The sequence below is a fragment of the Pezoporus occidentalis genome, unplaced genomic scaffold, assembly GCF_034315485.1.
Source record: "Pezoporus occidentalis ecotype Australia unplaced genomic scaffold, CSIRO_AGI_Poc_V1 ctg50, whole genome shotgun sequence".
NCBI lineage: Eukaryota > Metazoa > Chordata > Aves > Psittaciformes > Psittacidae > Pezoporus > Pezoporus occidentalis.
In genome coordinates, this window is record NW_026915836.1 from 1472075 (window position 1) to 1493920 (window position 21846).

The following is a 21846-nucleotide window of genomic DNA, read 5'->3' on the forward strand; positions in this document are numbered from 1 at the left end:
ATCTTGCAGGGAAAAAAGTGTGTAAAGAGATGATCCATCCTTGAAGAGGCTACAGCCCTAATGGGTGAGGCCCTAATAAAGGGTGGAGAGGGAAGGATACAAGAAAGGGTAAGGGTTGCTATTAGAGGATGGTGCGGTTGCACAGGCTGGGCACGTTCACAGTTTGGTGGTTAATTCTCGATCCTGTAACTTGGCAGCAATCCATCTGCTCGCTGCAAATCTGAAGGCTCCGAGGCTTCGGGGGATTCCACAGGAAGCTGTCTGTATGATAAGTTTTTCAGGAAAAGGGTTTTGAAAACAACAGCAGTGATGATAATTGCTGCTGGAGCCTCAGCTCCTCAATTTTTACCTTGCAGTGATTTTTATTTTACCAGTTTCCTTTAAAAACAATAATCTCCTGATCCTTCCGTAGTTCATCCTACCAACCAGCTTCCATGTGCTAAGAAGTGCTCATGGTATACGCTTCTTAAAGTTTGAAATGCATTTGTTAAATGTAGCTCTCTTCATGTCCCACCTCCCAACAAATACACAGTCTGACACAGTAGTACGCAAGGAAAGCTTTAAGGCTGTTATTCTAAAGGGAGCGAAGACTCTCGCTCCAGCTGAGTCTTCAGTGTGTTGTTCTGGCAGAAAAGGAAACTGTTGGCCTGTGTAAGGATCTGTCACTTGGACATGAAACATTCCAAGCACTGGTAGTTGAATCTGCAAGTGATATCTGACAAGGAATCCAAGATCTAAAGACGCAAGTGCTGTTACTTGCATGGCTAAATATTGTAAGTACCTACCACACCCACAGCTCTAAGTTAGGTCCTGATTGAGAGAGAGCTGAATATGCTGCTTTGTCTTGCTCGCTCAAAATTACTGTTTTCTCTTTGCCTGAAAGTGTTCCCTTTTAAATGACTGTCATCTATCAGTGTGAGACTTTTCTTAAAGCCAGAGGGATAAGAGGACAGGGAGTGACACTTGCTTCTTTGTTCCTGGGAAGAGTAAGCAGGTGATTTCTTACAACTACTTCTGTTTGCTTAAGGAATGACCAAAATCTTTATACAAATGAGGGGGAAATTAAAGATCCAGCCAAATGGAAGCACTGAAGGGCACACCTGTGTTCAGGCTGGAGTTGGTATAGGATTTACTTATATACTTATGAAAAGCATGTCCTTTACATTGCAGAGCTAAGTGAGCTGGGCTTTCTAAATTCAGTATCTCCTTTTTGTTTTCTTTCTGCTGTTATAATATGAAATAGTTGTCTGTAAACCTAACTTAACTAGCAGCTCAACTTAATAGCTACATATGCTGATGCAGACGTGTACACTAGGTCCTGGTTGCAGATGACCCTGAATCTTCCTGTGAAAACAAGAAATAGGTCTACACAAAACGTAATCTTCTTTACCCTAAATGCCCCTAATATTCTGTCTTACTTGCTCTGCACCTAAAGGGATAAAGGAGGTATTATCTCCTCATGTCTCTGGCTAATGATCTGGCCAAAAGTAAATACAGGCCACATCACAGGAATGCAAAGGGCTTGGCTGCTGCTGGTATCTTGGCTCTGGATGACCCTCCTCTGTGGCTGCCTGCCACAGCCTCACTGGCCTCATGGCCACTTGTGCTAATGGGGCTCTGCTGACAGAGCACATATGCTGCTCAGAGAGTGGCAAACCCACCGTGCTGGATTAAGATTTGGGGCCTCCTGTAAAGCATGCTCTTCCATCTTAAAAGTGCTGTGCAGTGAGCTGGTTTCCTTTGCTAGTAGTGTAAAGAGCCCTATGGAAGGACCCATTTTGCTAAGAAATGTGAGTGGTGTTTGGCTGAGCAGAGGTCCTACCACCTTTGTGCCTTGCACATTTAGATGCACATATTCCTAGTTCTCATGTTTTTCTCTATATGCAACTTCCAGAGAGGAAAAGGAACTTCTTACTGCTGAGACACCCTTACATGAAAGAAACAGCCCTGTGTAGTGGCGTATAGCAAATGATTAACAGCAGCCATATACTCTTATCTAGCCATAAGCATATTGGTTGTTCCACATCAGAGCTATCAAACTTATTCTTCCAACAGCCTTGCACCAGGCTTCTTGCTCTGCTGCTTGATGGTCTGTCTCTTTAACTGTTGATGAATAACCAAATGTCATAAATACATTAATGTTTAAAAAATTAATAAAAATTAAAAAAAACTTTTAGATTTCTTGGGTCTTTTGATCTGCTGTTGGCAAGTGCCCTTAAAGGACATTCCTTTGACCAGCGTGGTTGTGTTAAGGATGATCTCCTCCATGCTTTGAGGTCTGAGGATAAAGCAAATAAGACCTTGTTCTCTGTAGAAAGGATCCATGGCACAGAAGGCAATAAGATTAGGGGCTGGGTTTTTGCTGGACTGTCTTTTTATTCTTTGCCATGTATTCAAATAGTTAAAAAACCAAAACCACACAAAATCCAATCAAAACAAGACAACACCAACCAAAAACTTCCCACAGCATCAGCGTAATTGTAAATACTCTCTTCTTCTGGTGCTCTTAGAGTTAATCAATATTAATGACAACTGGTAGTAAGGAGGCTTTAACTAAATCTCAACAGCGAGAGGCCTCTGTTTCTAAGGATCTGTGTGTGTACAGAATGCAGAGATGTGAGCAGCTGAGGGACTCCTATACCTGTATAGGCCTGGATGCAGACAAGTACTCCATTTAAGCATTTCTTTTCCATGACCTTCAGTTGAAATACCCCCAGCCCTGGGGTAAACTATACATGCTATCGATCATGATACTTCTCTGCTTGAAGCATCTTTGTGTAACTCGGTGCTAACAGTGCTTTAGACGTTTGCATTTTGAAAAGATGAAAGATCAGGGTTTCTGTGCAGTGCCTTAGTATTTAGATTTGATCTAATACCACCGCAGTCAACAAGAATCTTCTGACCTATTATTTTAGCTTGAAAAGTGGTTAAAGCCTGTGCTCCCTCATTGTTCCCATGCTAACTGGGTGATAGTGTAAAGAAACAAACACAAATATAATCCTAAATTAGACAAGTCAAAATAACAAGGGATTGTTGTGATAGAGCATCAGTTTAAATGGTATTTTTCTGGTTTGGTTTATTTAACTTCTAAATGAAGATTTATATATATATAAAGGTATATAAAAAGATAAATATTCCTTTCTTTAAGTGATAGAATAGTAAAGAGAATTGTTTTAGAAGGTGAGGACTGTAAGACACATTGCATAGACTGAGGGCCAGGTCCTCAGGCAGAGTAAATGATCCAGTTTCTCTGGAGATTTGACCTGTTGTATCTTAATGTCAACTGCACTGACCACATAAAGCATGAATAACACTGTTTAAATACATTTTCCCCCGTATGTTGGATGGGAGGATGTGACAGATGTGCAACCTAAAGCAAATTATCAGTGTAAAAGATGCCAGGAAATGGTTAATAATTCATCGTTTCTGCAGACTGTGGTAACATGTATTTAGATGCCCGTTTGTTTCTGTTTCAGTACTTAAAAGACAGTATCAAGATGTACTGTAAACAAGAGATAACCTTCCATGAGACAGCTGTGTTAAGCTCCTCCTTGGTTTATTTTTTACTACTGAAAGAACATTAAAAATAATATCTTTAGAGATGATCAGTGCTTCTAGGAAAATGCCAATTAATAGATAGAACTGCGTTTTCCCTCCCCCAATTCCCCCCCTTTTTTTTGCTGATTAAAAAGTACTTCCTGGTGCAGTGCAGTTGGGGAACTTGGCAGGCAATCCGCATTTCAAAGGAGCACAACTGCTGCCTTTTCTTCCCTTGAACTCTCCCAGCCCAGCTGTAGTGGCTTCCTCCCTCCCCTGGCTCTGCTCCTTGTGCATCCAGGACCAGGTGGAGTCTGAGTCTGCAGTTATTTACATCAAAGGTTTAATGCAGTTTTTTTGGCAAAATGTTATGGTATTCTTGCTTCCTGGATTTCAAACCTTTTATATTTGAGAATAGGGGTGTTTACTATGGAGACAGCAATAACATAGAGCACCAAGGTATGCTGACTTTAAAAGAAATCATAGAAAGCATGTCTGCAAAGCAGAATATGGCACATTACGGTGACAGAGAGACATCTATCATCTTGGCTGCTAGCCATTGCGGTGGTTGGTAATGGCATTACTCAGAGGTAGAACTTCAGAATCGGGAGGTTTGTGGCGAAGGTGCTCTGCAGACAGTTGTGAAGTCTCAAAGGCTGACCTTCTCACCAGAAGGCAAAGTCCCTTTGGTGATTCTGGCATTAGGACAAATATAGCAGTCCATTGACATATGCAGCTTCCCTTGGACACTAGTGTTTTTATTACTGCATTCTAAGGAAGAATAAGCAATCAAGTAGGCAGGCATCTGATTGACACCCCTGGCAAAACTTACCAAGCAATTTTGACTTGGTTGCTTGTGAATTGCCCTAACTGCACAAGGTAATCTAACGCTGAAGTCATTTCTAGCATTCTTCACCCATGCTAAATGGTGGAGAACCTTATTGTACCACCTGAGAAAAATCAAAAGGTCTTGCCCGTACCCTTCTTTTGGTCTTGTGAATTACTGAATACTTCCCAAAGCTTGAGTGTGCACTGAAATGTGCCTGCTTGCCCTCTCCAACACACATGCAACCAGATTACTTGGTACAGTCACACACAACACTCACAGATCCTCTTGTCCCTGTCAGTCTCTCTTCCACCATGCAGCTCACTGAGACAGAAGCCGTAAGTTGTCAAGTGCCCATTTCAACAAGCTTAGAAACGTGTGAAAGAGTATAGCTCTTCTCCTCCTGTTCCAGTACCAGTGAAGTGCTTCAGAAACCTCTTTTTGTAACAAACTGTCTCCATGCAATTGTGCATTTCATGTAGTAAAAATAAGCTGAATATTTACATTATATGACAATACCATAGGTGCGTAGCCCAAGAAGTTCTCCTTGTGAGTTGCTGCTTGAGAGTAGTAAGGAAAAAGTTTCTTTCAATATATTTACATGCTTTCAGAAAAAACAAGGTAGGCTGTCGTTGCTAGCTGTATTGGGAAGGTTTGTGTCCAGATCCATAACTGATTCAATTGTCCTGCAATGTACCAGAGCTCTCTTCTTGTTTTTCTATCGCTTGGGTTGTTGTGGGTTTTTTTTGTTTTCTTTTCTCTCCACTGTTTATTTTCAGTTTCCTGAGGTTTTGCTTGCATCATCTTTTCAAGTTTTCCTTTGAAACTGTGAGGTTTAGAAACCTTTTTTAACAAAAGTTGAGATTTTTCATGGAAGTTTTGCTTTAAAAGTGATTTATCAAGGGTAATGAAATTAATGATAAAAGTAACCCATTTCAACATCCTTGACTTCATGGGGGCATAGACTGAAAGAGACTTCCTGACTTACCAAAACTGCTCTCTGTTACTGCATGTGGATGTCATAAAATCTTTCTGAAAACAGAAGTGACTTATCTAAACTATTTGGATTTTTCCCTAAATCCTTTTGCTGCACAGCTATTTAAGTTGTTACTCCTCCAGTGACCGAGCACATTCTTCTTGGGGTGAGCGCTTTTTGTTGCAGAATTACTACTGATTTGTGATGAAACTTGTGTATTGGTCACCTTTATTCCAAAAAAAAAAAACCAGTAATGGGCCATGGTACCAGTTTGTGCCTGCTGTTTACATCAGATCACTGGTGTTTAAGGGTCTGGAAAACCTGGTATCTGGTCTGCACAGGACAATAAAAATGATGCCAACATATTATGGAAGGCTAGTCTATGACCATTATGTGTTGCAAGCTCTGAAATAGGATAACAGTTTATAAATGCTAAAGGAAAAGTTTTCAAACCCATAAAATGAGTACCTACCACAAGGGAGGAGAGAAGAGATGATGCATCTGTAAAAATATTGGGTCTCTAATACCTCCTTCGTTGTAAGATTAGTGGAAGGGAAATAGTCTGGTTATGTTTTAACTCTATTTGATTTGCACAAGTTTGTGAGCAGTGCTCTATACACCTTCTTCCAGTTTCACACTGCTGAATCTTGGCCTTCCTATGCTAACTGCGGGGGGGGGAACAACCAACCAACCAACCAAATGAAACACAAGACCCAAGTCAGCACCTCAAGAAACCATCTTCCAGCTGTGTATCTCCCCTCATCAGATATTTGCACATCTTTTCCAAGAAGTGTTTAAGTGTCCAGTTATAGCTCACTTTTCCTTTTAGTTTTCACAAAAACCTAAGTCTGTATAATTTAATTCTCATTGAGTCACTTAGGTTGGAAAGAGACCTTTAAGATAATAGACTCCAACTGTTAACCCAGCTCTGCCAAGTCCACCACTAAACCATGTCCCCAAGTGCCACATTTACGCATCTTTTAAATACCTCCAGGGATGGTGACTCAACGACTGCCCTGGGCAGCCTGTTCCAGTGCTTGGCAACCCTTTTGGTGAAGAAGTTTTTCCTAACATCCAGTCTAAACCTCCTCATGTGCCACTTGAGGCTATTTCCTCTGGTCTTGCTGCTTTTTACTTCGAGAATAGACTGACCCCCATCTGGCTACAACCTCTTTTCAGGCAGTTGTAGAGAGTGAGCCTCCTTTTCTCCAGGCTAAAGAGCCCCAGTTCCCCTTAGCTGCTTCTCATTGGACTGATGAAAGTTGATATGGTTGGGCAAGATTTGTTATTGATAGTTCCAAAGAAACTGCTGTGACTCCCTTCATTGCCTTTCACAGCAAATTAGTTTAAGGACTTAGCAATATTTTGATATGTAGTTAAGTCTGACATCTCTTCTTTTTCTTATACCCCCAACACCTCCCTTTTCTTAGAAGAAGCCACTGAGGCTGTCTCTTCCTGCTTTTTGGTACAGCAACCATTCCCAGTTAGCTCTCAAAGACAACCATTTGTCTGAGTTTACTTTAGGTCAATCTTGAAGTATGCTATGACAAACTATGGTGAGAGTGGTTTACTTAAGCATTTTACTGATTCCGTCTCTAACCTAAAGGATCTGTAATCCTTGTCACTGTAACAGCAGCCTGCTCACAGCTGGCTTTTGGCAAATGCTGATGCATGATGGTGGTAAACACTTTGGTCTCCTTGGCATGGGATCAGTTGGCTGACTCATAACTTGAAGTAATCACTCCTGATGAACACTTAAGGAAGAGTTGCTCAAAAAGCTACTGCAGGTAGCTGCAGTAAAGAAGCTGCCCATGTAGGCAGAACTAATGACTGATGCAGATCAGGCAATCAACGATAAAGAACTTGCAATAAAAGGGAATTAAAACGGTAGGGCCATTGGTAGAGCTATAATTGGTAGTGCTTATGTGGAAAGGGATTTAAAAATATGAATTAAGAAAATGCTATTAGCTCCCTTAAATGTAAACCCAGAAGAACAGGCAGTAACACTAAAAGGCTGAGCATTTATATTTGTGTTCTGCATTTGAGGGAAGCCCAATGACACAGAAATCGCAAGATGAAATGAAGTGTTTCAGTATCACTCATAACAAAAGAGGATGCTGAAGAGAAGTTTTTTGACTTGCATATAGACAGGCTGAAATGACTTGCATGTGGGAGTTTTAAGAGTTGGCTGACTGGGTGTCTTGGGTACTGATTTCTTCCACAAATAGCTATGTGAAACCATGGAAAAATAAAGAGATTTGACCCAAAACTTAACGTTTTGGCAGCAGTTTTAGAAGAATTATAGCTGTAGTCTGGGGAAGATAATGGAACAATTAATATGAAAGCTTCTAAAGAATGAACTTAATAACACACAATAGTACTGTGGTGTAAAAGACACACCACAAGCAAACCAAAATCTATTTAAGTAATGGGTTCTGCTTCCTGTAGAACATTTCAATTGATGTCAGACACTGTTTAAATTAGAAACTTGAGTTGATTTAGCAGAAGATACTGAGTATTAAAACTGGATGTTGAGTGTACTGAAACTGCATGACTGACAGGTCTCAAAATGTACCAGTGATAGGGACAGGGAGCGTTTATAGAAAGGTTTGGCAAAGCTTAGTTCTTCACCCAACTCTGATTACTTTTAACACACAAATTGTTTATAGTGGAGTAACAAAAAACTAGCCAACAAGCCTGTGCAAAGGCTGAGGAAGCACGAGGTGATGGAGACTTGCAGCACCTGAAGGAAGGACACTGCCAAGCTTAGGCTTGCTATGTAGTTACACAGCGAAGTAAAAATGGAGTCTATGTTTGCTAGGTGCAATCCTGGAGTGCAGTGCATTAACCTGCAGTTTAATGACCTTTGGTTAAGTTCCTGAACCTCAGTACCTAGTATGTTTGTAACTCTAATGTGGTCCTTAAATTTATGAACTGAAGAATTCCAGCCAGTGTCACAAAGCAAACCTATTCTTGCTTTGTATTTTACAGGGCAGATGCTTTTATGGTGCTTTCCAGTTATTCCCATATAGAAATTTCAGGAGACCTATCTAGGAATAATTAAAAGAGCAGAAAACCACTTGTAGAAGGACCCAGGGAAGAAAAACCTGCCTAAGCAGTCAAGGAGCAAGGTAGAAGAATGAGGCAAAGGGGAATGAAGTTGATAAAACTTCTTATCGATTGTGAAAAGCCGATCACATTTTATATGTAGTAGCAGTTCAGGCTGTTTCACATTTAGTGTAGGTTTTCAACCGGGAGGATAAAACATGAGAGTATTTATCAACAGTTGTGATGGATTCTTGCCAAGAATTATCTAAAAGATACCAATAAGCTTCTCTGTGATATGCTGTTTTATTGGCTTACATCTATGGCTTTATGACAACTGTATTTAATGACTCTTTAAACGGAGCATTTTGAGTGAAGGTGATCTGTCAGTTTGAGAAAGAGATGGAGTGACCTGGGGAAAGAGCTGCAAAGGGGGAGTCTGGGATGGGTTTGTTGGAGAAGATGGAAAGCGGGGTGAGGATTTAAAGGACAGTAAGGATCTGGCATTTCATCAGCAGACTCTTGCAGGACAAAAACTAGTTAGGAGACAACACTGGCATATGGCAGACAAAAACATGGGAGCCTTTATATTCCACTGAAGAGTGCTTTGCTTCTTCCCAGTTTAGGTGCAATCTCAAACTGTTGAAAATCCCACTTGTCTCTTCTGGAGTAACAGGAAAAACATGTTAGAGACTCCCCAGAATGGCAGAACTACCTCTTTTAGAATAGAATAGGTAGGGTTGGAAAGGACCTTAAGATCATTAGTTCCAACCCCCCTGCCATGGGCAGGGACACCTCCCACTAAACCATTTTAAAGGATACTTTTATGGACATTTTCTAAAGCATGAAGATTAAAATGAACTCCTCAAAAAAGAGAAAGTGAAAGAGAAAAATAACCCGAAACCCATTTACAGGGCATGGATTGTTTTGATAAATCAGAATAGTACTTTGTGGTCCTCTCTCTTTTTTTATTTCCCCCCATCATCATCTCTGTGGCTGAAGTATCCATATCACAAAAGGGGTATTTCACAACCCTCGTAGCAGCTAATAGGAACTATCAATCCGTATTATTTACACTGAAAATCTTAGCTAGAAAGTAAGAAGCTATCCAACATAAGTGCAGGAGGAGAACACATGCTAACCTCTCAGCTCAGTACTTACGAGCCCTGCTTTGATTCTAGTACTTGCCAGTAACACTCCATGCTTCATGCCAGAAGCTGAGCAGCACAGCTTCCAACCTCAGTGCTTTCATCTCAATACTTCATAATCTGTCTGTTATTTATTAAAGAAATGTAAAAGTTTCAACATAAATTACTTATTTATTCATCTCTTGGGAGATTCTCTCATTTGTTTGCCAGGTTTTACTGGAAAAGAATTCAAAGTTGCCTGACAGAATAGATAGCTCAGGCTTGTCTTTCTGTTTTCATTATTTTAGGTTGTGTGATAGGGATGTTGGGTATTTTTGGGTAAAAATAACTCTGAGAAGTATTCAGCTTTTTTAACAAGAACTAGCTTTTAATTTAAATACAACGTTCTTCTGACGTTGCATGCACTCAGACTGCAAAAATTACTGTTTCCATCAAAAAGCATTTGTTCACAAGCATCTTCCCTTCTGGAACGCTTTTAGGAGACAAAACTACAGAACATAAACAGAAATGAAAACTACCTAAAACATGGATTTAGGTACAAAGTAAAAGTGGTGGTAATAATGTGAACACTGAGTTAATTCAGCTTGTTAAAGAACTCTGCTGAAGTCATTTTTGTGCCTGTAACTATGGAAATATGCCAGCACCCTGTGTTAAGCCAAATAATGAGTATCCAGTCAAGGAAGGACTTAAAACTTAAGTTCTTTAATGTGTTCAGAACAAATCATGGTTTAATTAACTAAGGCACTGATTCCTGGCTGTTACCTTGCCTTTGGACATTGCTACAAATCATTAATGTCCTTTTATTTTTCTGACAGTGAGGGATGTGCACGTTTTCTGGGGTTTTTCTGAGGCTCAGATGCATTATGTGACACTGCTTGAATGACTTTTAATGAAGCATGCACCTGTGTAACCAGAAGAAGCTCTCTGCAATCAGTTTGGAACCATGTAGGTGTAGGGAAAAGCTTTGATACCCAAGGTGGTTTTGAGCTAAATTGTTGTGATAACAAGAGTAGATGCTGTGATTTCAAAATCCTGTTGGTTTTATTGAAAACTGGTGTCAGTGGCCGTTTTGGAACATCCCACCAGTGATCATACACCAGAGTGAAAGCAGCTTGTGCAGATGGTGGGAAATGTCTCAAACTGCCTCATCCACGTGCCATTAATGTTGGTTAATTGTTGAGAAGCAGGAGGCCCTGTTTTCCGTTTCATTATTTACATGGATGTTCTGTAGGACTCTTGCAGCAAAACTTCCTTCTGTGCCTTTGAAAACTTGAGAGTGGTGTTCACGTGGTTGTTGCTCGTTGTTCATTTCTGATGCAAGGCATGTGTGGGACTCTGCTGTGCTTGTCTTGGAGTTGGTGACACAACTCGGGCAGAAAACCTGCTGAGCCTGTCAGGCTGGCCAAGATTTTGGGCCCTACTGGCCTAACATGCTCCACTATTTGAAAAATGTAATTGGAGGTTTTGCCTACGTTCCCAAAGCTGGGCTGTCTGAAGAGAAAAACAGTTCTAAATGTTGTTCTTTCCTTGGGCTGCTGCACTTACCTCGTCTGCAGGACATATATAAAATCAATAAGTCAACAATTCCCATAGCTTGAGCAAACACTTTTGTTGCAACTGCTCTGAAGCAGAGGGTAGATGTAGAGCTCTGATAAACTTACTGGAGATGGATATTCAGAGGTTTTAGCACTTTTTGAAAGACCTTTTGAAAGGCAGCGTGAATCTCTGAACCAGTTGCCTTGTCACTGGTAAAGGAATAAAGAAAACCTGTACAATAGCGTCTCAGATTCTGAATGGGATTTTCAGGTATTTGAAATCTGACTGCAGCCATCTGTAGCAATGTAAATGAAGGGTAACCTGGAATCAGTGACTACATAAGAGTATTCATGTGGTTCACAACTTTGGCTTTTATGAGTACATAACACTTGTGAGTGGTGTTTCTGCTTAATGTTAGTTTTGAGTATGCAAAAAGAGGATGATAAACTCTTATTTGAATGCATGTGCTGTGACCAAACTGACTACTCAATTTAATTATCTTGGGTTCATCATGAACCCAAGGGCCATGAGGATGATCAGGGGACTGGAGCACCTCCCATATGAAGAGAGGCTGAGAAAGTTGGAGCTATTCAGCCTGGAGAAGAGCAGGCTGCATGGAGACCTCAGAGCAGCCTTCCAGTATCTGAAGGGGGCCTATAGGGATGCTGGGGAGGGACTCTTCATTAGGGACTGTAGTGACAGGACAAGGGGTAATGGGTTAAAACTTAAACAGGGGAAGTTTAGATTGGATATAAGGAGGGAATTCTTTCCTGTTAGGGTGACGAAGCACTGGAATGGGTTGCCCAGGGAGGTTGTGAATGCTCCATCCCTGGCGGTGTTCAAGACCAGGTTGGACAGAGCCTTGGGTGAGATGATTTAGTGTGAGGTATCCCTGCCCATGGCAGGGGGGTTGGAACTGGATGATCTTAAGGTCCTTTCCAACCCTAACTATTCTATGATCTTTAATGCTAATTTGCAGCAAGGTGTAATGGTGGTTCTTGATTTAATTCTAATGACTACTGAAACCAAAGGGTTAAGGGTTTGGAGAATGTTGAAGCATTTCTTTACCAAAGCAACTTGCAATGCAATTAAATTTATTTCCCCACAGAAATAAATGACTTGGGATATACTTGCAGTTTTCCCCTAATCTCATTCTCTTCTTTCTCAGTAGAAATGGCATATGTTAGCATAAATTACATATTACAGTGTAATGAAGAGGAATGTCCTATAGTATGCACAGCCAGGGTCATTATTGATAACAGGTGCCTCATGCAAAGCATGCAGCACATAGACATAGAAGAAAACCACAAAGCACAGAGATGGCTTTGGGGATAAATGGGGACAACGCTCCAGCTCCTTGTCTGTATGCGAATCCCTTGTGCTGTTACCAGTTTCTTATGTTATCTCTCCTTAAGAGCCCATAAATATTTCCAGGGGCAGATTTACTTGAGAAACAAATGTCATGCCCTATGCCTGGAGCGGTTCTCCAAAATAGAACAAGTTTCAGGGCAAAGGGGGAAAAAGGTAAACTTGACCAGCATTTTAAATAGTCAGGTTGCTGTAATCTCGTGGCTGTTGAGGCAACTCGTGAGTAGTTTGGCTGTCTGGGCAGTGGGGGTGTGCAAGGTAGGTGGAGGCTGCCCCAGATGTCTCCAAGGCTTGAGTTATACTCTTGCTCCAGGTCACATCCTCATGGAAGTTATGTTTTCATCACTAACTTAGAGTTAGGGGAGACTTGGGTACGGTCATCCGCTGTGAGCATCAGTGATGGCCTCAGGTCAGTTAAGGTTTTAGAGTACCCAGGATACACGTGGGAGTTGTACAGCAGTACCTTTGGGCTGGGATTTCAATGACCAAGAACCTTGTCCACTAAGAACTAGCCTTTCTTTAGGACAAAAGAAAAAGATCTAGATGTCTGAGAACAATACCATGTTATTCTTCCAAAGGATGCAATGGTAAGGACATGGCAGTTTTCTGCTTCCATAAAAGGTATTATTTTTTTGGCAGGGATTTAGCATTTAGTATTGCAGTGCCTGAAGAAATGGGATTTTTTTTTGTAGTTTTACAATAATTTGTCACTTACTTAAAGTGACAAGTGTCTGCAGGGTTAATATGTTCAGTGGCCTTGTTAAATAGCAGTGATTTATGAATGACCGTTTTAAACACTTTTCAAGATCTTCATTAAAGTCAATTAGTCTTTGGTGGAAAAAAAAAAACCCAAATCTGTTTACCTGGATTAAGGTTAAATCCGCATTTAGTGTTGTCATTAAGAGGAGAGCTCACTGCTTCAGTTTCATTCTAACCTGAGTCTTCATTGGGAACTTTACTGCTATACAGAAAGTCATTGTATGCTTGAGCATCACACATGTGCCATGCAAACCACCTAGAGTAACTGCTAGAGATTAAAAGATTTAAGAGCTGCATTTCCTGTGGTATGAATGTTCCTGAAATAAAATGAGAAATAAATATATATTAATTATATATATATAAACCCCAAAATCTCTTGGCTCTACTTAAAGTTCTGCAGTGGTATGTTACACTGTCTCTGAATAAATATTTGTTGAGTGACTGAATGTTAACTATTAGGGATTGGTATCAGCTTCAGTATTGCAGTAATCTTCAATCACAGCTTCTCATCTCTGGACATTCTTCTGGCACACAGTGTTTGTGCTTGTGTTCATATTCCTTCTCTTCTTCCTCTGTGATAACTGTTTCTTTGGGGACAGGAAGTAATCAGTATTAAAAACATCGCTACAAAATCTGGCTTTTAAAATCCACCCAGAGGAACAGTTTCCCTTCCCATCTCCTAAATGTTATTGATGAGTTTTGCTGGCTTTGAGTAAAACACACCCTGATGATCTTGTGTCCATGTTTCCTCCTCAGAGCTACTGTTAGGGAGCAGGAAGAGGCTGCAGACCTCTTCTGCCTGACGCTAGCATTGACAGCTAGTGTGGGTAACACCGAGTGTGAAGTAAATAGGTTAAAGTAGAATTAGAGAGTAATAATTAATGATATCTGTATGGTGCCTACCTTCCAGAAACACTGCAGAAGAGCTATATCTGTTTCATGCTTCCTTTTCATTACATTGGACTAGTAGCCTATATTCCTAGATTAAGCTCACCCCTTTCCAGTAGTGTTTTAAATACACTGTAGTCTCACATGGTGCTCTAAGTCTTTAAGCTTCCGAGTGGTTGCTCTGGCTGATGAGCAGTTGTTTGCATTCTAGATGATGAATCGGGTTCCTGCTTAGCAAATGCGTTCAGGCTTTACTCTCCACAGGCCAATACAATAAAAAAGTAACTGTGAAAAATATTGTATTTCTAAATTCTAAGCTACTGAAGGTCGAGGGGAAAACATGAAACAAAAGACTTCATTTAACATGCTGGTTTGCATCTGTTTGTTCCTTGCTTTCTTGGTTGAGCTCTCCCAACATTTTAAAGCAACAGTTTCCAGCATCATGTCAGGAGTGTTTCTATGTACTTATTCATCATCTGTTTTCTCTCTACATGGATTCTATTGCAACACATTGCTATGTTAATTAGACTTCCCTTCGTTTACCACCTGTCCTTGGGATAGGCCTAAGACATCCTTAGTATGTCATTTTGAAAAGGGCTAAAAGATAAGCTCAGTAATTTTAAGCCTTCTAATATTTACAGGTACATTCCCAACAATTTTCCGTGTCTCTTTTTTTCTTGGGAGTATTGATGGCTGAAAGGTCTGGAATGTGTCTAAGTAATCAATGGCTCAAAATGCTGGAGCTTATCCGAGAGCCTTGCTTGAAGGTGTGCACTCGGTGTTTGGAAGCTCTCAAAGACATCTTAATGTAGTTCCTCACAATTACATTTTAAACTGGCTGGTCCAGTATTGCGTATAGTGCGTGTTGCTTTCTGCCTAGGGTAAGAGGGAGAATGCTGTTCTATCTGTTCTTGTGCAAAAGCAGTATTATGCTCTTGTATAAGAATTCTCTTTCTAGTGTGAACCTGTAGCAAGAGGCAGAGGAATCCTAAAGAGTCTGCAGGTGTGCTAGCTGAGGTGCTCTTTCCTGCCCTGGCAAGTGGTTGGTGCCACCGTGGATAAAGGGCTCAGCTACTGATTTTGCAGAAGGTACATTTATGCTAAGGTACAGGCACACACCTGTAATTAGGAATGAAGGTGTGAATGAATGGAAGTGACTGGTTGTACAAGGAACAGGACTTTCTTTTTAACTTATTCTTTTCACCATGGTTCAGGCACTGTTTTTTCTATGTCCATCTGAGCATCTCCACTTTGTCCCATTGACCTTTTCACATAAAGTTTTGTGTTTTTCTGTCTCGTTTGCTGTCGTGTGTAATAACTGCTCTGTGGCTGTACCTTTCTGGTATAAGTGAAGAATCCCCTTTCCTTCAAAGGATGAGCAGTGTTGCAATAACAGGGTTCTCCTTTCACCCGTGCTCTTTCCTGTAATGTCATTATCTGCTTTTGCAAGCATCAACTTTTTGCTGTCATACTTTCTCACAGTATTGAGGAGCCAGGAAAAGAAAGAAACCAAACAGGGGTTATTAATGAATCTGGAACACTTTGTCTTCTCAGCAATCTGTTTTTTAATAGCTGCTTTTAATTTTAATAAGGATGCCTCCCATGCAAGGGATGGAGTATTAATGTTTTCTTCTGAGTACTCTGGAGCATTAATTGCTGAACAGTGTTGAACTTGTGTGTTTTACCAGTACTCTTCAGACAACACAGGTGACAGTAACATGCATGCACAAACCAGAGTACTAGAACTGCTTTCACTTCACTGATGATAGCTATGCGCATTCAAACTGGTGCAAGCACTGATTTAGAGGGTTAATTACATACAGATGCATATCTGGTCCTAAATCAGTAGTGTGTTTCAGAATAAACAGCAGTGATCAGAAGCTTCCCTGTATCTTGCTTGGGTGATGGGGTGCTCCTGTCCAGGAGCCCCAGCAGGGTGAGCTGAGCACCAGGGGCTCAGTCACTATTGGTGTATGTTTCCTAATTTGCCAATGTAGTTTAGACTCTAGGTTGGGTTGTGAAAATTGCTCACACACCACTCTTTTAATGACTCTTTTCAAACACCTCACCTGAAGGTTGCTTTTAGGAAATCAAAGTCTTTCTGTTATGATAGCATCTCTAGAATAATTCATATAGGAGCAATGTGGGTCCTCTCCCGCAATTCGCAGAACAGAGCGGATGATATAACAGCTAGTGTTGTCTCTAACCACCAGAAGTAAGGAAGCCCCATCTGGAAACCTTGCGGGATAGGGTAGGAGGAATAGAAGCCAACCGCTGCTAAGGTCAGCTCATGAGTTTCCCTGAGTACTTTTTCCCCTTCCACGAGCTTTTCTCTGAGCTCTACCAACTAAGCTAAGTGTAGCAAATGAATGATGAAACGTGAGGAGTAACATGGGAATACAAAACAGAAAGAGCCTTTACAATGGTGATAGTAACTGAGAGGACAAACTGTGCTTACTGTGTGTTTAAGGTTTTGCTTGCCCTTCCTGGCAGCTGTCATCTCCTGCAGGTTAAATAATACATGTTCATAGAGCAAATACATTCACAGTGTGGCTCCTATGGGAACTTCTGAGTAGTCTAAGATTAGAGAAAGTCCACCTTAGTGTGGATGCTGCTGTTAATAAATATTGACTGACCATAAAGGAGATCAAAGCAGTCATAAGGTGCATTTAGGAATAAAAGTATGATTCTTTTTTTTAGTTCTTGGTGAAGGACAGTGCTTTCTGCATCCCTATAGGTGCTGTGGGGGTCCTTATTGTTGCAGAATGCATTCAATAGAATGATAGAGATACATTTGATCTTTCCCTCCCTGAATAGTCATAGGAACAAGGGGGAATTAACAACTGAAGTCAGTTCCAGAAGACAGGCTGTTTGTTTTCATCATGGTCAAGATGGGGGGCTCAGCTGCAGGAAGCAGTAGCATGGACAACTTCAGAAGCTGGAGTTGGAAGGGAGCTGTAAGAATCACTTGTTCTTGCTTGCATCACCTCCCAGTGCAGCAGCAAGGTTCTGGTTTTGCTGGGCATTCACCTGTGTTGAAGCCTACCAGTTGTCCTCCACAAAGGAGGATGGGTGGTGGTGGTTCTTGAGTGGCACTTGGATGTGAATTCTCCTGTTGTCAAAGCACCTTCAGGCCTTGCTGGTCAGGAGAGTTTCCCTCTGTTTAGACTGTTAATCAACTAACTCTATCCCTGTAGGCAAAGCCAACAAGAGTCAGGCCAATGGGCTAGATGTGCAATAGCTGAAATTTACCAAGTGGTTTAGTTTTAGTTGATTCGAATGCTTTCCTTGTCTGGTTTTTGAAGGCAAGTTGTTTATCCAAGTGAAGTGCTTTAAGATACAGCAAGAAGCATTGACATAGCAGAGATCAATGAAGGATGAAGAGGCCTATTTAATTTAGGAAATGAGTGACTTGGCTCTTTGATCCTGTTGCATTCTTGTATTCCCAGAAGGTTAAATTTAGTCCTGCATACACAAATTCTGTTTGACTGAGTTTACTTGGGTTTTAAATATTTGTGGGTTTCTTTTGTTTGGGTTCTCTTGTATAACAAGAAAAAAACCCCAAGTGTTACCACATAATTAGGCTGTTGCTGTGTAAGCATGTGTAGCTCTTTTTAGACTTGAGAGCAGAATATGCAAATCCAAATGCATTTCTTCAAACATTCATATTGTGTAAAAGAAAAAAAAAACCACACTCTCTGACCCATTGTACACAAACCAGCCTACGAAAGGGCCTAGGGAAATTGCTCACATTTGGATAACCAAGAAATAAACCTAGTTTGGCTCACTCTGCCTGCAGTAATCCCATTTTCCACAAATATGGGACACCTGGTGTAGTGTAATGCAGAGGTGTGCATTTTGGTTTGAGATGCAAAACCATAAGGTAAGCCTTAAAACATGAGGCTAGGACTAGTTTCTACAGTGATGAAAGATAATCTCAGGAAAACCTTGTCTGCTTTAGTGTAAAATAAATGAAAACCAAAGTTGAGGGTTATTATTTACATTGATCTTAACCAGCCAACTACAGCAGATGTTGGCGTGAGATGAGCTCTGGCACTTCTTGCCCCTGTGAGTTCACTGTGCGGGGCCAGTTACGGCTCTTAAAAGCGCAGGAGTTGAAATACGCGGTGTGACATCGAAAACGAAGGTGAAAAACCAGGCGGAGGAAGTCAGTCCCATCGGGGAGGCAGCAGCGCAGCCCCTGCGCTCCTTCTCACATCCCTCCTCCGCCGCCCTGCACACCGGCTTCGCTGCGGCGCGGCCGGTACTGCGGCTGCCGCTAGCGCTTGGAGTGACCGGGGTGGCTCAGGGGGGCGGCATCCCCTTTCCCCGAGCGGAGCTCCGCACCGCGGCCGCCTCCGCCCGAGCAGCTCCGCGGGCGCGCTGCAGGTGCCGCGGTGCTCCTGCCGCTGAGCCGCGCCAATGGCTTGTGTGGGGGTGAAAGTACAGAAAGTTGTCAAACAGCCAAAACCGGCACAATTCAACCCAAAGCGGTGCCGGCGGACACCGCTGTCCCTGCAGGCCGCTGCCGGTGGGGCAGCAGCGGCCCAGCTGCCCCCCGCCGGGCAGGCCGGGGGCGGGGAGGCCGGGGCGCGGCGGCGGCGCCCGGCTGCCCCCATTGGCGGTGACGGCGGGGCCGGGCCGGGCCCGGTCCGGGGCGGAGGGGGCCGGGCCTGCCCCCGCGGCCGGCGGCGGCCCGAGGTTTAAAGTGAGAACTTTCCGGTGGCGGTGCCGAGCCGCACAGCCGCCGCCGCGCTCTCCTGCCCCGCAGCAGCCGCGGCCGCCGCCTCCCCCGGGCGGGCCGTACAATCCTCGGCAGTGTCCTGAGACTGTACGCCCGCCTCGGGGGCGACCCGGCCGAACCGGATCGCCGACCCCCGACCGACCGCTCGCTCGCCGCCGCCCGCGGAGCCCCCGAGTCCCGCGGGCAGGTGCTGAGCCCGCCCCGGCCCGAGAGGCGGCGCAGGAGTCGGCAGCCGCCGCGATGACAGCTGACAAGGAGAAGAAAAGGTGAGGGGCCGCCGGCGAGGCTCCGGTCTGCTCGGGCCGCTTCGTGCTCTTCCTCCTCCTCCGCCGGCTCCCCCCGCGGCAGGGCCGTCCTGTTCGGGGCTTTGCGAGGGCTCGGAGCCTTTGCGCGGACCAGCGGCAAGAGTTCGCCCAGCCCGGGCTGGGGCTGGCGGGGAGAGGAGAAGGGGAGCAGCGCCCAGCCCGGTCCTTAGGGCCGCCTGCGCTTCTCTGTTGGGCGCAGAGCGGAGCCCGAGGGAGCGGCACCGGGGCCAGCAGCGCCCTGCGAGGAAGCGGCCGCGGGTCCCGGCTGTGCCCGGTGGGCGGCGGGCAGGTGCGGGTCCGCCGCGCTGCGGGGTGGCTTTGGTGCACGGTGTGGCAGGGCTTAGCCGCCTGGTATCAGTTAGGACCCAGTTGTTAGGAAAGCATCCTTCCCTTGAGGACGGGGGTTTGGCGGGTAGCACCCTTAGCAAAACGCGTTTCAGGGTTAAAACCTTATGGATGTAACTGCCCGCCTGGTAAACCCGTGCTGATTGCTATAAAACCGACACACTGGGACAGATCCTCTCTCCAGCCCAAGAAGCTGGATGTCGCATCAGATGTGCGGCTCGCGGAGTTCCTCAAGTGCCGGCGAGCTTTCCTAGACGGCTGGCAGCTCGGGAGCGCAGGGCGCTGCGCCGTGCCAAGGCCTGCCGCCTGGCCGGGATGTAGCGCTGGGCATTGCCATGGGTGCCATAAGGAACCTTCCGAAGGGAGAAGTGACTCGCTAGTTTTCTATCGCTATCTCAGTGCGTTTTCCTGTTGGTTCTTGCGATTGAACGTCGAAATAGAACTGAAGGATCCCTAACGCAGAAGTTACAGGTGGAGATTAAGAAGTCTCCAGTCGTGGCTTCAAGCCTGTAAGCAATTCCTGGGGATGAGCAAGGGCGCTGACACGGTGGAGGCTTAGCAAGCGAATAAAGGTCCACCAAGTCTCATAACAGGGTGTTTGTTGGGTCTGTTTTATACAGCAGGCACCCACAAGGCTGGATCTATTATTGGCTCAGGTTGCCGGTCTAACTGCAGATTGTGTTTGTAAACGATGTGATTTACAGACTAAGAATTTTATCTTGTTATTTGTCGTGTGCTTTCCAGTTGATGGTGCACTAAACTTTAAACGCTGTGTTTTGGTTTGTATAATAGCCCCTTTTTTTCATTGAGTCACCCTATGACAATGTAATGGGGGAAATGTTACAGTATAAACCATGCATTTTCTATGTAGTCCCCTCAGTTTATCAAACACTAATGTGTTAAGGTTAAATTATTGCCTCAAGTATATTTTGTTCTAGGCATTAATCTTCTGTGCAGGCTATAGAATAGGGGTATGGTTTGTGTCCTCTTGTGTTGAGCAAGGGAGTAAAAAATTATAGCACAGTATAATGTAGTTATGAAAATGTTTTATAGGAATGAGAAGAACGAAATAGTGTGCATGTTGAAAATACACTGCGTTTGTTATTCAGCCTTTTTTTAATGAGGTGCTCTTAATCTCTTCACTTTTAACCTCTTACTTTCAAGCACTGTGAGGGGTTGGTTGAGCGCTGTCTAATCTTGCAGGACAGCATGCTGGAGTGCTTTGTGGAAATGCTCTTCTGTTACGACAGAGAAACTTCACCGGGCTGGTTTGAACACTAATCCCGACCCTGTCACTGATTTTACATCAATCTCGTGACAGTCTTGTGATGGTGTTCCACTGACCGTTTTCTACCTCTTTCGGGAGCAGGGGAATGGTTATCTGGCTCTTGGGATTGTTGTGTAAATTAATGTTTGTGGAAGAACTGGGGGAGAAGCAGAGACGGGATTTAAGATAGCGTGCTTGTGTCTCCCTGTCTGTGAGCATATGTACGTCCCGAATGGGCACCTACCCGGTGTAGCCTGGTGAAGCAGGGTTATTTATTTATGGGTTTTTAGATTTTCCAGTACTATTACGGAATAGATTTATTGCCTTGAGTTCACCAGTTGTCGTATTATTTGCTTGATCTTTATCCAGATACGCAGCTAGGAAATCTAACCTGACTCACTAATAGCATTTATAAATCAATTTTGAGTAGAAAAGGTGGTGGGGGTAATCTGGTTTACCAGCTTTCCAGGCAGATCTGGAACATATGTTTGGAGGAGCAGTTCTTTTACTGTTAAACAGATGCACTGTGGAAGTTAATATTTGATTCTTTTAATGGTCCATTTAAGTTGAGGAGCATCCTCAGCTTCTCATTTGAAGCTCTGTCAATAGAAAAGAGCAGTTGCTTTCTTTGGAACAAATGTTTATAGCACTTTGAATAGGCTATTTTCCCACATTTAAAGTCAGTGCAAGACACTGACCTGCAATTAACATGGTGGTTATTTTAACTTAAAAAAAAAATCATTATCTTCACAGTCTTAGATAGAAAGTCTGATGTTTCTTAGAGTGCTAATAACTAGAAACTGCGAAAAGGAGGAGTAAAAGTGTAAAACACACTAGCAAAATAGTAAAAGCTAAGGAAACAGCATCTGTGGTTAATGTGCAGTACAACAGCTAGTAGATAGGTCCCAATTGGGGCAGTTTTGTGGAATACCTTGGTGTGGTTTTGCATTATTTAGTTATCATGTGTTTTTGAGGGACATAGTTATTTTGTTAGGAATGGATAGTGTGTCAAATATACTGCTTGTCCACCCAGAACAGTCTGAGTTTGAGAAGTCTGAAACCAGGCTCAGGACAAATCAGGTTACCTCTGAATATGATTTAT

The 21846-nt window shown here is 43.1% G+C and overlaps 1 protein-coding gene across 2 annotated transcripts in view; it reads left to right on the forward strand.

Moving 5' to 3' along the window:
- Window positions 1–21846, forward strand: part of EPAS1 (endothelial PAS domain protein 1) — a 111715-nt gene that overhangs the window by 16837 nt on the left and 73032 nt on the right. The window contains exon 1 of one of the 2 annotated variants that reach the window (XM_062637010.1): window positions 18719–19093. The exons of the other annotated variant lie outside the window; for it this stretch is intronic. Coding sequence (XP_062492994.1) covers window positions 19068–19093 — 26 coding nt within the window. The 5' untranslated portion in view covers window positions 18719–19067. Of the gene's footprint in view, window positions 1–18718; window positions 19094–21846 lie in introns of those variants that run through there. 2 annotated transcript variants of the gene reach the window in all.